This window comes from Pyrus communis, chromosome 3, assembly GCF_041283825.1.
Source record: "Pyrus communis isolate YQ-2024b chromosome 3, ASM4128382v1, whole genome shotgun sequence".
In the NCBI taxonomy this organism is placed as follows: Eukaryota; Viridiplantae; Streptophyta; class Magnoliopsida; order Rosales; family Rosaceae; genus Pyrus; species Pyrus communis.
Genome location: NC_142567.1, coordinates 2,097,091 through 2,112,093, shown reverse-complemented (window position 1 = coordinate 2,112,093; position 15,003 = coordinate 2,097,091). Strand labels below are relative to the sequence as shown.

The following is a 15,003-nucleotide window of genomic DNA, read 5'->3' as shown; positions in this document are numbered from 1 at the left end:
TATAAATAGAAAAGCGCAGTATAAGAAGGCTAAGGAGAGTCTGAAAAATAGGATTCTCTATCACCTCGTTTATTGCACAATGTTTTATAATGTTGGCATGTGAATTGACGTTAAATTGTGAGTTGATAGAGTTCATAAAGAGTTTCAATTAAAGAGAGTTTCCTTAGAATTTCACGCACACTATTTACCATGCACACTATTGACATAATGCTAACTTACTAAACTGGTTTATAATTTGTTTGGAACTACTTTTAAAATGACTGAAAGTGCTTTTAAAGAAAATATTTTTGAGTTCCAAAAGCACTTAAAGTGCTTCCTGGTGCTTCTTGCATGAAGTTTCCATGATTCCCTTGCACTTTTTTTTTTTTTTGAGAATTAGTTTCAAAAAAAAATTTCCAAAACATTTTCAATCATTTTAAAAATACTTCTAAACAAGCCTAATTATACTAAATTTATTGTAATTTGACTTGAGCTATCCTCCACTTATTTTTTTAACATATTAATATGCTTGTACAACTAAAACATTATGATAAATTCTTTATTGGGAAAGAACATTGTATTTAGTGGGTTAAGACAAGATCATCCATCCTAGTGGCACCTTATTAATAAAATAATATAAAATAACAACAAATATTTAATAATTAGATCCAAAGTGCAAGCCGTTTGGATCGACAAAAGTCATATTTTTGTGTGGAAGGAATTATTATTATTTGTTAATGTGGCAAGCATTTTGATGTTCCACATAGTACAAAAGCACTTTTGGAAACGGTAATGAGTTAAAAATAAGCACCGCACAGCTTCCAATTAAAAATTAAATAATTAAATAATTTTACCTAAAATAAATAAAGAGAATTTTAACGAAAAGCTTCTAGTACTATTCACTTTAACGAAAATTCATATTTTTACACTAAAAAAACAATCATAATACTATTCACTTTATCATTTATTTTGTCCTTATCGTTAAAACTCAAAGTTTTCAAACCATTTTAATTAGTTTTCCTACAAATAAAAAAGAGTTTTAACGAAACACTCCCGGTACAGTTCATTTTTAACGAAAAATCACATTTTTATCTTTCTTGGTACTATTCATTTACACATTTATTTATCATTTTTTATCAAAACTAAAAATTTTTGAGAACTTTTTGGTAGTTTTCCTTAAATAAAAATCACACCGCTGGTCGAGAAGGTCGTCGTGGTCAAGGAAAGTTGTACAATTTAATAATTAAAATGTGAACATTTATTTATTTTTTAATTTAGTGGTGAATTCATGGTTGGCTTAGGGTTTGAAACTTTGAAGAGACTGGATATACTATTTGTTTTTGAGTTGAGATCGATAAGATCAAACTTCAAACTCAAATGTTTATTTTGCAAAATTTTATGCATATTTTGCGTTTCAGCTTCCAAAAGAAGCATCAAACATGCAATTGCTACATTTTCAATTTGTTAATGGCATGAAGAAATATATTTAATCAAAGTCACTTTCATCAATTTTTTTTTCCTTCGAGCCATTTCTAAACTGGTTATTTCAATCTAAGCTATTGAGAGGGGATTCAAGCTTAAGTGTAGAAGAAAAGATACATTGCTTTGATAAGACCTGTAAACGGGTCGATTTTATTGGGTTTGGATCAGTTTTAACCTGACATATTAAGTTAACAGATCACTTAAAACTAACCTATTAAATTAATGGGTCACTCGTTTCAAATGTAAAGTGTGCATATGGAGAAAAATAGTGTGTTGAAATTAGCTTTCGTATTGGTTGTGAAAACATATCATGGTGAAAATGATTTTTTATTTAGTGTATGTCGATGAAAGTGGGCCAAACATAGGAGTTCTTTGGATTAAATATCTGGAAAGAGGCTTATGGGTTATGACGAATATGACTTGCGAGTAGTCAAATAATTAAAAGCAAATAAAACTTTATCTTATCTTTCTTTTGCATATATACACTGAAAAGGACTCACTAGAACTGAAAAAAAGTAGCAATCACCAACGCAACCCTTATTGCCAAGGAAAAAGGTGATGGCCCTAAAATGGTGATTTTCCAATGGCATGTTGAATTTATTCAGAAAAGTTATGGATCGGGGAAGTCAAGCATCAACACGTATAAAAAATGAGTGTAGCATAGTTGAGAATATTTTCCTGGATGTGCGGACATACGAGAAAGGACAAGATTAAAAACAGGGTTATTCAAGGTAAAGTAGGAGTGACCGCAATTGAAGATAAGATAAGAGAAAATCGGTTAAGTTGGTTTTGACATGTAAACTGAAGACTTATAGATGCTTCGATCAGAAGATGCGATTGTGAAAAAAAAGACTCAAAGTAAAATAGGTGAAAAAAAACCTAGGAATACTTGGAAAGAGACTCTAAAAAATGACATGAAATACTTTGAGCTAACGAAAGACTTGATGTAAAATAATGTTTCTAGATAGGGTTGTATGGAAGAATATCTACATGACGGGACCAAATCACCAAATGCCTTTTCTTTCTTCTTTATGCATTGGAGGGTAGGGTAAGGTTGGATTGGGTTTGTGGGTTTCTAGGGTAGGGTCACAAGACAACGAATCGAACGATGGGACAAATGCCATGTTACGACTAATGAAGTGGTTCTCCTAGATAAGCCAAGCTTCACGTTGGTGCTATATGCTTTCCTTTTTGAGGGAAACTTCGGAAAGTTGCTTGACTAGGGCAGTTCTTAAATTGACATGAAATCGGATGAGACCAAAATATAGAGGTATCATACATTTGCCAGAGCTATTGTACGGATGATGCAGTCAGTATGCCCTTACACAAGTTTTTCTCTTCCTTTTCATGAAAATCTACATTATTTTACGAGAATAATAACAATGGCAGTGAACTGTGAATATAAAGACTTCTGATTGAAATTTGAAAGCCTTGCAACTGAACATTGCATCTATTTTCCAATGTCTGGTTATCTCAAAAAGGTGCTTTGTAAAGGTGGAGGGTATAAACAGCACTGCAAATTATCCGCACACGGAAGAGACGGAAGAGGAACACCTATAAAGGTTTCGATATAGAAGCTCAACCATTTACATCATCAGCGGATGAACAATCACTAAACCTTCAGCAATTCCTGAAACACAGTTTGTAATTTACGTTAAACTTCGAGATTTGATTCTGTAGTGGGCGAAAAAATCACCGAATGACTTAGGTTAACATTAGAATCAGCATGCACTACAATTATGCTGTAGATAACGCAGATGTTCGCAAATGTAGTAGATAATCAAATGGAGGTACTACCTTCTCTTTTTGTTTGAATATGGCATCAAGTTTCTTCACATACTCATCCGTCAATTTCTGTGTAAAGGAAATAGTTAAACATTGTATCATCCAGCAACAGTTTAAACTCAACTCAAGTTCAATGGTGCTAGAAATGACAAATTTCGAGAATATATCTTTCTACTGTAACCTTTGAAATGAAATTCCAATCTATCATGAAACAAGAAATAGGTGCCGGATATAACTCTAACAGATGTCAAAGAAACCAATCAGTCAGTTGGTTTCTTTGTCACCAGGGAAACCATGATACCTGGGTTTTGTTCGCATAAAAATAGCGAAGTATACAAAAGCTATAGATTACCTGCAAGTCACTTGATAAGTCCTTGACATTATCTTCAGAGAGCTTTTTTCCCTTTAGGAAAAAAAAAAGTTGTTGGCAATCGGTAAAAGTACAATGGTTGGGGGTGGGGTAAGCAGATGCCAGGAAGTGAGACAGAAAGAGAAGTTGTGGGGGTGGGCTTTAAGATTCAAACCTTCTCAAGTTTTTCAAGAGTTTTTAAAGCATCCCTTCTTATGTTCCTCAATGCCACCTACAAAAGTGGAAGTAATAGGTATTTCAGAAGAACAAGATCAATTGCTTTAAAGTATAAATGAATGAAATCCTAACGGTAGCAAAGACAGCATTTCTAAGATGCAGTAAATGCTATGTACTTTTGCTTCAATATGGTGCCATGATGAGACCTCACCATGAACAACAGAAAGGAAAGGGAGCTGGGGTGGGGATCAGTTATCAGTTTGTGTGATCTGGTTAAGCATATGTCCAATAGCCAAAACCTCGAAAATCTCAAAACATTAAACCATCAATCAGCCAAAGATGCTACAGTAAGTCTGTACCTTTCCTTCTTCCGTCTGTTTTGCCACAATTTTTGACAACTCCTGCAATGAAAAATGAAAAAGAAAAAGGAAGCACTTGTTAAAGAACATGACTGATTATTAGCGTCATCAGAAACAGAATACTTACATATCCTTGATATATTTCATAACTTCCGTATCCTTGATTTATGATCACCAAGGTATAAACAATTTTCCCATCCAATAAAATCATCATACAAATGATTACATCTCAGTACATGTACGTTGGCCAATAAAATAGGAAGAGCTGAAAAGCCCTGAGGTTAGTTATATAATGAAATCGAAGATTAAAATGAGAACACACCTTCCTTCTGTCTGACGTAAGTTGAGGTAGAGTCAATCGAATTACTTCTCCATCATTATTTGGAGTCAAACCAAGATTAGAGCTAACGATGGCCTTCTCTATAGCCTTTAAGCTGATAAAAAAGGATGCACCATTTAGAAAAAATGATTACTAATCGACATGATCAGTTGATATCAAATGCATTCTTCCAATAGAAGACACAGGCTCTTTACAGCTAAACAGCATCCATATTTCTTTTAGGTTATCAAAAGAGAAGGCAGTAAATTTCCCTGGAACAATCACCAGCATATATAATTTTACCATGCACTCCATCTACTTATTCTACATACATACAGAGAAAATCTTGAATAGCTCCTATCGGAGAAGCGCTTGCCCACTAGCTAGCATTTTCAGCTGGGTCTTAAGTAAGTTTATAATATGCCTTTCCTCCTCTCATTTTGGATAGATTTAGCAGTGGCTAGTCCAAAGCAGACATGTCTACCGCAACGCTGCGAAATGCAGCATGGCGCACTGATCTTATATGACCATTACTAGTTTCATACACTTAATGAAATACCTGGATTTGTCGTATGGCTGAACCAAGAAGGAACTTGCATCAGGAGAACTAATATTAGCAATGGTCTTCAAGCCAACTGGGCTTCCATAGTATTCAACCTAAAAAAGTATTGTGTTATAACTGATCTAAGAGGAAAAATAACACTACAGCGTTCTCAATCTACACAAAAATGAATTGTAAAAGTAGCTAGACAACCCCCTAAGTTAATTCATACCTCAATCTTATCCAGCATGGCCGGGCTTGCCCTCCCTGTCCTAATAGAATTGAAATTGGATCGTACGGTTTCAAGAGTCTTTTCCATCCTTCCTTCCTGAAATACAACTAACATTCTCAATAGAAGTTTGTTCTTCCTAACCCCACCGAAAAATCCAAAGAGCCTCAAATTCCTCCAATCTAATTTCATACTGCATGTTTTAATGAAACGATATCATAATCAAACTTACAGTATCTTTCTTTATCAAAGACTTCTCCCCTTCTATTTCTTCAATAGTAGCAGCCCTTACAATTCCAGCTCTGGACATGAAAAAGATATTAGAAGGTAAATCAGCCCACTACACAACCAATAACTCATCACAATTCACTTAACCATCATGTCTGCGCTACGCAACCCAAATTCCTATTGCATTCTCAAATTGCGAGGATACATCAACCAATATAAAGTCTCAAGCAACAACTGAGTCGTGTCGTTTAAAGTATATTGTTGTTACATGTTAAGCCAACAATGCAATTCTAACCCAATTTTCAGTTCCATACAAAATTACAAACAACAACAACAACGAGAAGCCAGAGTATTAATTCTGTGGCATAAATAAAACTTGCCTCTTTTGGAACAATTGCTTCTTCACAACAATGGGATTGCCTGAAAACTTCGCAGCGCTGTCCTCTGACCTCACATAGCTAGCAGATGAGCTCCATGAGCACACCTTAACAGTTCTAGGCTGGCATTTCTTACAAGCCGATCCTCCGCCAAAAGAATCTGCAAAATTTTCAACTTTTACAGCATTTAGCATGCTAAAACAAAACAAAACCGAACTACAAACTCAGCCCACTAATTTATGGAGGATTACAGTATTGAAATCCAAAAGGATCCATTGGAAATTCGAAAGCAAGTAATAAAGTTCATCAATTTACAGGTAATAAGAATGCAATGACCATATATATAATATTAACTAATGGGTTATGCACCTCGAATGGAAAGCAGGGTTTTGGGAGGGTTTTGCTTGGGCTGGAGGACGAAGCGTACAGGGGTTGCTGGGGAGCAGTGGGTCGCCATGAAAGCCGAGGACTTTTGTTCGGATTGAAGCTTTTGGGGGCTGAGATATTTATCTCAGAAAACATATAACAGTGAAGCAGTGACTGTGATACAAGTACAAAATGGTCGGAGCCTGTGAAAGATGACAAGGAAGAACACTGAGGAGGAGAGGAGGGAACGTTCTGGGGGTGTGGATAAGAATTTTGGCCTTCGCTATTTTAATTTTGGGATTTGTTTGTATCCTCGGATTAGATAATCCAAAACCGGGATGGAGATATCCTGCACTTGTGCGGGAATGTATGAGTTACCAAAACCGCGGGGCTTCCATTACTTTTTCTTTTCGTATCATGCACCCGTATTCTAACTTTCACGCATCTATTTTAAATTCTCCCGCATTGCTATTAATTAAATAAATCAAATGAAAACAACGGTCAAATTATATAAGAGAAAATAAAAGAAGTGTGCTTTATCATTTTCTTAAGCACATTTATCCCTAATTTAAAGCATACACACAACACAAAAGTCTTATTGTAGTAGAAAACATCTCTAGCATTTAAGACATGGTCCTACTATCATTATCCATCCAGTAGTGTCTTTCGTTACAAAAGAGTCTTTCGCATACGGTTGGAGGCTGGAGGGATACCAAAACACATGGGTCGGACCAATCACATGTTGAGGCAACATAACTTACAATTTTCCACCAATGGTAGAGAAGCATCTCTAGTAGGTTGGATAGCATCCTTTATATTTTGGTGTGACTCAGCCTCTGAAATTCAGGTTTGGTTTGGTTTCAAAGCGTTGTAAAATTATGAATCCAAGTCAACTAGATGACCTAATTTGTGGTAGATTGAGGCCCAAAACCATTGGAGCGGTTAACCCAGATTTATTCAAATGGGAAGGATTGATTGCAACCTACCAAACACAAGAGTGAACAGATTGTTTGCATTACCATAAACTCTAGCCACATTTATTGCCTTGTAATACGATTCTTGTTTTTTTAATTTTGATAAGATATGATTTTGTAGTTAAGATTCAAGATATGATCTTTCTATACCAGAAGAATTACTGGATCTGACGCGTCAGATCAACAATCAAAGATTGCTTTCGTAATTGCCATAATTTAAATACCAGTTTTTGGTTAAGAATAATATTTGGATTTCATTTCCTGAATTTGCACCATTGAATTTTACTATATATAAATGCTCTTATAGGTGCTCTTCATCACAGTTGAGTCCGAAATTCAGAGATATAATCTTTATATTTTACTGAATTTCTGTGGTCACAGATATCCGTGTGTTCTTAATATTTGATTAGCCATGGCTTTTGTGAAGGATTACTCACTGGTTTCTTCCGTGGTAATGGTGGTGGCTTTGTTTGGGGTGTGCTTTGGTGGTACTGTGTACAAGGTGGGTGACTCCCATGGGTGGACAGTCAAAGATGGTTTTAATTACAAGGAATGGGCAGCTAGCAAGACCTTTTATGTTGGAGACACCATCGGTAATAAGCAATTTTCTCCCCTTATTTTTCACCCTATTGTTTGATATGGATTTAACTAGGGTTTCTGATAAAGATTAATTAGGGTTTTGTTCTTTCCTGTGCGCAATTATATATGCTTGTGGTTTAATCTTATTGTATAAATGGGGCTATGATTGTTTGATGTAGTCTTTACTTTGTCAAAAGATGTTCGAGTTTGAACCTTGTGGGAGTAACCGTTAAATTAAATTTCATGATGTGAAACCCTATATCACTTGTTTGTAAAAATAAATTAAAAAACTTTAAAATTTGAAATTTGGTATTATGAGACTATTTTCTAATATGTGAGGATAGGTAGGTTTTTTTTTTTCTAAATAAAAAAGGGGAATAGCTGGTAATTTTGTTACGGCAGCCCACCCTTCCCTGAAATAAATATCAACCTAACCAAGAACTAGTTGTTGTATTCTCAATTTAGTATAATCCTCACTCATGAGTTTTTCGATACCATATTTTTTTTTCCTAAATAAAGCTCCTAAAGGTCCATTTTATTGTCAAAATTGCTTAAAACATTGTTTTGAAGAGAAAAAAAAAATCATAAACTCAACTTTATCTATTCACACTATTGTAGGCTTATAGCACCCGAAATTACGTTGATAGTGGATAGGTTTTTTTCTCTGAATATTTTTTATTTTCAAATGTTTCTCTCCAACGCCACGTTTTTATAGTGGTAGCGCAAATCAACTATCTTTACAGTGTGGTATTATTGCATGTGCAGTTTTTGAGTACAATGCCAAGGAGCACAATGTGGCCCAAGTGACCCACGGAAATTTCAACGCCTGCAACACAACGGATGCAATCACCACCACCGCCTCCGGCAACGACAGTATAAAGTTGACGAAACCTGAACACTTGTTCTACATTTGCGGTGCCCCCGGTCACTGCCAGGCCGGCCAGAAGGTTGACATCAGAGTTGTTGCTTCATCATCAAGCCCTAATGCATCAAGTCCGAGTCACACCCCACCACCCAGTTCTTCAAACCCTAATGCATCAAGTCCGAGTCACACCCCAGCTCCCAGTTCTTCAAACCCTAATGCATCAATTTCACCTGCTCCTGTCTCACCCAAGAAGAGCAGTGCTCCATTTGTCCAGTCTTCTAATGGGCTACTTATACTTGTGATGATTATGGGGGTTCTTGCTTCTTTTTATGAATAGTGTAATTGGTTTTTGTTATTCATTTGTTTTATATAACGGAGCTTGGAGGTGAGGGTTAGACTAAGTTTCACAATGAATTATCAATAATTTGGTATATAAATGTCGTTTTTTGATAATTGAACTTAAGATATTCCACTTTCAAGTGAAAAATTAGTTGTTTTAATGTAATCAGAACATGAATTAATTTCTTTAATTATCCGTTACAGATGTCGATAAAACTAAATTTAACCGTATTGTTGAGTAAGCCCTAATACTTAATTGTTCTGATGATGCCATGAAAGTAAGTCACTTGATATATAATAAGATGATTGCAGAAATTAGTACGTACGTATCCGTACACATTTCAGTACATGTTCAGGTTGGCCAATGCAAGAGGAAGAGACAAAAAGCAAAACACCGTTTGGTGGTCATTTTTAGCTAATTTTTATTTACAAGAAATGATAGAGTGAATATGCTCAAACAAACAACTTGATTGAATCTCTAAATGGCTACCACATGTACAAAAAACTACAACTGCTCCCAACATAAATTTGTTACAAAGACGATAAACGTAATAGATTGTACAAACGACTACAACCGGCCAACGCCGAATGTGAGGCCACACAAAATCATCGCAACGGATTCTTTGACACGCTTTGCAAAACTGCTTTTGCAGTTTTTAAGTACGAAGCCAATAAGCAAGGTGTTCAACAACTGGAAGTAAAACATTTCAAAAAGTGCAAGACAAAACATCCAATGGTTACCCTTTCACTCTAGCAGAGATCATGATGTGCGCATACATTTAAAGTCTTAGTCCATCACGTTTAAGTCCGCGCCCAATCCCTTAGAACCCAAGCCCAACTCACTCAGGTCCAAGCCCAGCCCCTCAGCCACGATCCAAGCCCTACTGAAAGCCATGGCCCAAGCCCAAGCCACGGGACCAAGGCCAAGCCATACTGCAGCCCATCCTAGAGCGCATCCAAAGGGTACCTATCATGCGAGTTTTGATGGCTGTGGCGGTCCTGGCTTAAATTGCTTAAGATGAGTTTATGAAAAATACTTTCTTTCATTTAATTTTATTGAAATATTATTAATTTTGGTTTTAGTGTTAATATCTCCAACCCCATCATTATTTTGGTGTTTATTAATATTTTGTATGCTGTTTCATATATCAATAATAAAGTATCTATGTTGACGAGGCGATATTATACTATATATTTTACTCTTATCTTAATAATAATTTATTCGTTATTTTAGTAGAATTTTGATACTTTGATTTATATTTTTAATGTAGGACATTCGACTTCCTTTAGAGGAAAAAGTAGTGAAACAGATGAATTTTGAAGTGATTCCAATTGAAGGATGTTCATGAGTCTGTTAACTTGTTTGGCTCAAAGTTTTGGATTTTTCTACCTAGCGATTTATTTATAGCGATGAAATAAAGGAGCAGCATAGAGTGCTGCCAAACTGACGTTTTGGGCTTCTTTGGGCTTTTTGACGTCCAAAATGATTTCTTTTGGATTCGAGGCATTCTGCAATTATGTTTAAGACATCTCAAGCTTTAATTCAAATCTTTTTGGGCATGTTTTGGAGCCATGTAAGTCAAAAAACGTGGCTGATTTGTGGCTGGGCAGATTTCCCATATTTGATTAGGATTATGTTTCCTATTTTATTTGGGTTCCTAGTGTTATTCTAAGACTTTTTCTAGGTAGGGTTTTATTTTCTAGTAGTATAAATAAGGCTATTAAGCCATGAGAGAAAAGAGGGAAGGAGAGAACGCAATACTTTGGCTTTGGAGAGAGATTTTGACGATTCAAGTTTATTTTCAAGGTGTTTTCTATCCATGTTTTAATAATATTTTGTTTTATGATTGTTAGTAACTAGTTTCGTTTGCTAGGGCGAGGCTGCGAGCCTTAGCATTAATATGTAGTTTCTTTTCAATTTACTTATGAATTTATGCATGCGAGTTTTGAATTATTAATCATCGGTTTAAATTATCTAATTGTTTTAATGATTGGCCACCATTAGGATATTTAGAAAAGTAATTTGATGCAATTTTGACGGAGGGTTGTCCCTAAAATTGACTAAGGCTTCTTGTGGTTAATATGTGTAACTTCTTAGGATGGATGACACATATTAAAGGTTGTATGGTTTTTCAAAAGGTTTTCACAAAACTTAATGAGTCTTGCATGTTCACATTCGATATGGATGCTACGGACATGTTGCATGTTAGATATACGTTCTATGTTGGAGGTTCCAAGTCGGATATATATTAGGAAAACCTAACCTTCAAAATATGCATGTGTAATTCATAAGTAATTGGAAGAACTACGTAGGATTGTTAAGGTGATGGCGGAACCCTAATGCTTAAATAGATTTTCAAACTATTTTCTTTTGTCTTATTTACTGTGCCAATTTATTTAATTATTTTTAATTAAATTCGTTTTTAATATTTTGGGTCATAAAATCAACCTCTTCCAAATTTTGTTTTGAAATAATTAATTAAGATTTGGTATTTACATAAATTATTCATTTAATCCCTGTGGAGAACGACATTGCTTGAGCCGCTATACTACAATAACCTTGTACTCTTACTGGTATTTTTAAGTGTTTTTATCCCTACTTTTGCATGTGGTAAAATCTCGATCATCTGTACTTAATCTTAATTACTTTAATTAGATTAAGTTTGCTTATCCCTTTGATTTGATCTTCTCTTTTTCTTATTTGTTGGGTTTGAGTATTGGACTATTTACTTTAGCAATTAGTCACATTATACCGATGTCGTTTCAATATGTGACAATAATGTAGATAGTGTCTCATTATATCGATATCTAATAGTTTGCGATTTAATATTGATGTGGCATAAACCAAGTATCAAATATTGCATTGATACTGTCGATTTGATACAGTAATGTTTATTTAGAACGATTTTACAATATTAGAGGATCCAATCCCAACTCGAACCTTAAAAAATGAAAAAATAAAATTAGAAGAAACTTCCTAAACAAATTAACATACCACCAAACATGTTGGCAAAAAAGAAACTTACCAAATACGCGTTTCAAACATGCTCACATAATGATGAGGCCTAAAAGCCCCTAAGACTTGACTGAGAAGTAAATATTACAATTTTCACGCCTATGATAGTGATATTGTTGGGTACAAAAAGTGATTAGTTGTTGAAGGATGGTCCATGTAACCCATTGTTTGGTGGAACACATTGTAAACTATTGAAGAAAGATGGAGTTTTGGAAATATAAAGAAATATCAAGGATGTGAAAGTTGAAGGCGACTCCAAGATGATTATAGCTGGGATTCCTGACCGTTGCAAGTTTTTTGGACGTTCAAAACTATTGTTGACGACATCAAATGGCTAACGACCTCTTTTGATTCTAATAAGTGACAACATGTTTTTAGAAAAGCAAACTTTCTCGCAGGTGCTAGTACTTCTGTTGGTCAAAATGTTGAAAACATTTGTGTAACACTAACATGTAACACTGAATTAATATATGAATCAAAATGACTGAGTTTGATTCAAGTTTACATTGGTGTTTTGAGTTTAATAGACTTACTCAAAACCTGAACTCATTCCTATACTATATGCCTCCAATATTTTGGTTCCATTATAAAATTAATTAGTAATATGGAGAGTATCCCAAGTATTTAGGACATGCAAGGTCCCTCATTTGCCTGATATGGGATTGATACTCTCAACACTCCCCCTCACGTGTAACAAATTTTCAAGCCTATTACGTGGACAACACAAATCGAGTGACGTGGAGTAGGTGTAGCCGTTGGGCTTCACACTCGTGACAATCTGCTTTGATACCATGAAGAAAGTTGAGATTTCACCATAAAATTAATTAGCAATATAGAGAGTAACCCAACTACTTATAATTAAAAACACATACAAGGTCCCTCATTTTTCCGATATGAGATTGATACTCTCATCATGGTGAATTGAAATAATTGCTTGGAAATTTCCCAAAAATAAATCAGAGGATATATTTTTTTGTGTATGATGATGGAGGGAAATCACTTTTCTTTGCTCTAGGAAATTTCTCAAAACGAAATCAGAGGATATATTTTTTTGTGTATGATGATGGAGGGAAATCACTTTTTTTTGCTGGTTCGATTTTCGACATGAATGTCGTACCAAATGTATCTTTCATATATCATTTATATATGAATGCAGAAGTTGTAACAGAGATGGGACTTTAATACTAAGATATGGTGTGTGTTTGTCTGTGTGGTTGTGCATCCTGCCATGGATACCCTGTGATGAGAGACGGACTGTTTGGCAGGTTTACAGATATTCACAGCAGAGATTGTAAAGTAGTACATCGGGGTAAAAATTAACTCAGCTAAAAGCGAGTCTCTTTTCTTTTTAACGCCCATGGGGACGTAAAAAGGCGATTTTATCAAGTTGTTCCGACTTAGGGTAATAAACTCATGAGCTTAGTCTTACTTCACCGTCAAAAAACGAAGAAGACTTCCATGTTCAAATTTAACTTAAACGTAGCTCGCATGATTTGTTTAATGCATCACTTAATTATGCTAATCAAGATTTTGCAGCAGTATCACATGAGATTTTAGATAATGCATCAATTAATTATGCTAATCAAGATTTTTTAGCGGTATCACATGAGATTTTAGAACTTTCTGTCGGATCATCATATCATCAGTTAAGATTCAACGAACTAATAAACCTGCAATTATAGCAATATATGGCACATTAGATCAAGTGGAGCAGTATCCAATGTTGCTAGCATTAGCTTCAAAGGTTATATGTTAATTGACTTTTCCGCGAGAGATTCTAAGCTATTTTGGGTTGTATGAGTCAATTGACAAGAGAGATAAATACAAATTACGGAAGAGATAAAGGAGTGAATAAATATATAACCGCTTATAAGTCAGATTCTTTGTCGAAAATTGAGGTAGACTGATACATTTGCAAGGGAAAAAATGCATACCTTCGTCATAGATTTGAGGGTGCAAGTCTGTTTGCTGGGCAATTAATACACATCTATCTTGGCATTGGATCATTGATATATGTCATTTGCTACACGTAGTATGCATGTAAAGTTGCAAACCGTTTATTACTTTCCTTGTGAGTCTTTCCAGCTCCCAAAATGGAGGGATAACCGTGACTTGTCACCAATTGTTCGCCTTTAAAAAAAAAAAAAAAAAAAAAAATCTAAACTAATAAGCTACCACCAGATTTGAGGCACAACTAGATTTGCACTTCGTACTATACTTGTCCATCGAACACTTTTGTGACTCGAGCAATAGTCTAACCTAATCTAAATAATAGGGATATAGATTCGGATTGAGGTGCATGAAGAACACATTATCCTAGCTAATTTGGCCATGCATCTTGCTTACAATTTACATGCATATCTATTTTAGGCTGTTAATCTCGTATTCTTCTATTCTCATCATGTAATTAGTCATGTAATATGAGAGAAAAAAAACAAATAACGCTATACAACAAGAAATAAGTTAGCAGTTGTCAATTCGTAGCAACGAGAAATTATATGATATATTCTAAAAAGAAATAAAGAAAAACATGAAAATGCAAGCTTGAATTGTTTACTGTTTAGATCATTTAATTAAGGGGATTAAGATAAATCTTGGACAACTGTCTGGCAAGACTACTGGGATTAGTTTAGTTCCATGGTGTTCCACCATTATTTCCAGTCTCCTTCCTCACTTGGCAGCATCTGATTTATAAGACAATCTAACCAGAACAGAAAATAAAAAACACATAAAAAAATTAAGAAAAAAAAAATGTAAATGTAAATAAATATGTGAGAGGAGAGAAGACAGTTGACAAGCGGCAGCTGAGCCGGTTAACAAGCCGAGTTTCGCGCTTGCCCGTAACCCGAAATTTACACGCAAATTTGCACGTGCAAGGAAATCACACACGATTTTTGTAAAAAGGCCAAATTAAATAAGAGAGTTTTAACAAAATATTATCAGTACTGTTCATTATTAACGAAAAATCGTATTTTTACTTTTTCTTGATACCATTCACTACATCTTTATTTATTATGTTTTATTAAAACTAATTTTTTT

At 34.8% G+C, this 15,003-nt stretch overlaps 2 protein-coding genes across 2 annotated transcripts; one reads left to right on the top strand and one right to left on the bottom strand.

Moving 5' to 3' along the window:
* Positions 1-2,713: 2,713 nt before the first annotated feature.
* On the bottom strand, positions 2,714-6,506 carry LOC137716091 (ribosome-recycling factor, chloroplastic). Its single transcript, XM_068455488.2, has 11 exons — positions 6,195-6,506; positions 5,829-5,985; positions 5,453-5,522; positions 5,224-5,319; positions 5,010-5,107; positions 4,454-4,565; positions 4,132-4,173; positions 3,771-3,827; positions 3,599-3,649; positions 3,259-3,315; positions 2,714-3,091 (listed from the first exon to the last, which is right to left on the bottom strand). The coding sequence occupies exons 1-11, from the start codon at positions 6,280-6,282 to the stop codon at positions 3,074-3,076; spliced, it is 846 nt and encodes a 281-aa protein (XP_068311589.1). The 5' UTR covers positions 6,283-6,506; the 3' UTR covers positions 2,714-3,073.
* A 1,014-nt stretch (positions 6,507-7,520) lies between these two features.
* Positions 7,521-8,972, top strand: LOC137714642 (mavicyanin-like). Its single transcript, XM_068453804.2, has 2 exons — positions 7,521-7,758; positions 8,510-8,972. The coding sequence occupies exons 1-2, from the start codon at positions 7,578-7,580 to the stop codon at positions 8,944-8,946; spliced, it is 618 nt and encodes a 205-aa protein (XP_068309905.1). The 5' UTR covers positions 7,521-7,577; the 3' UTR covers positions 8,947-8,972.
* The last annotated feature ends 6,031 nt before the right edge of the window (positions 8,973-15,003 follow it).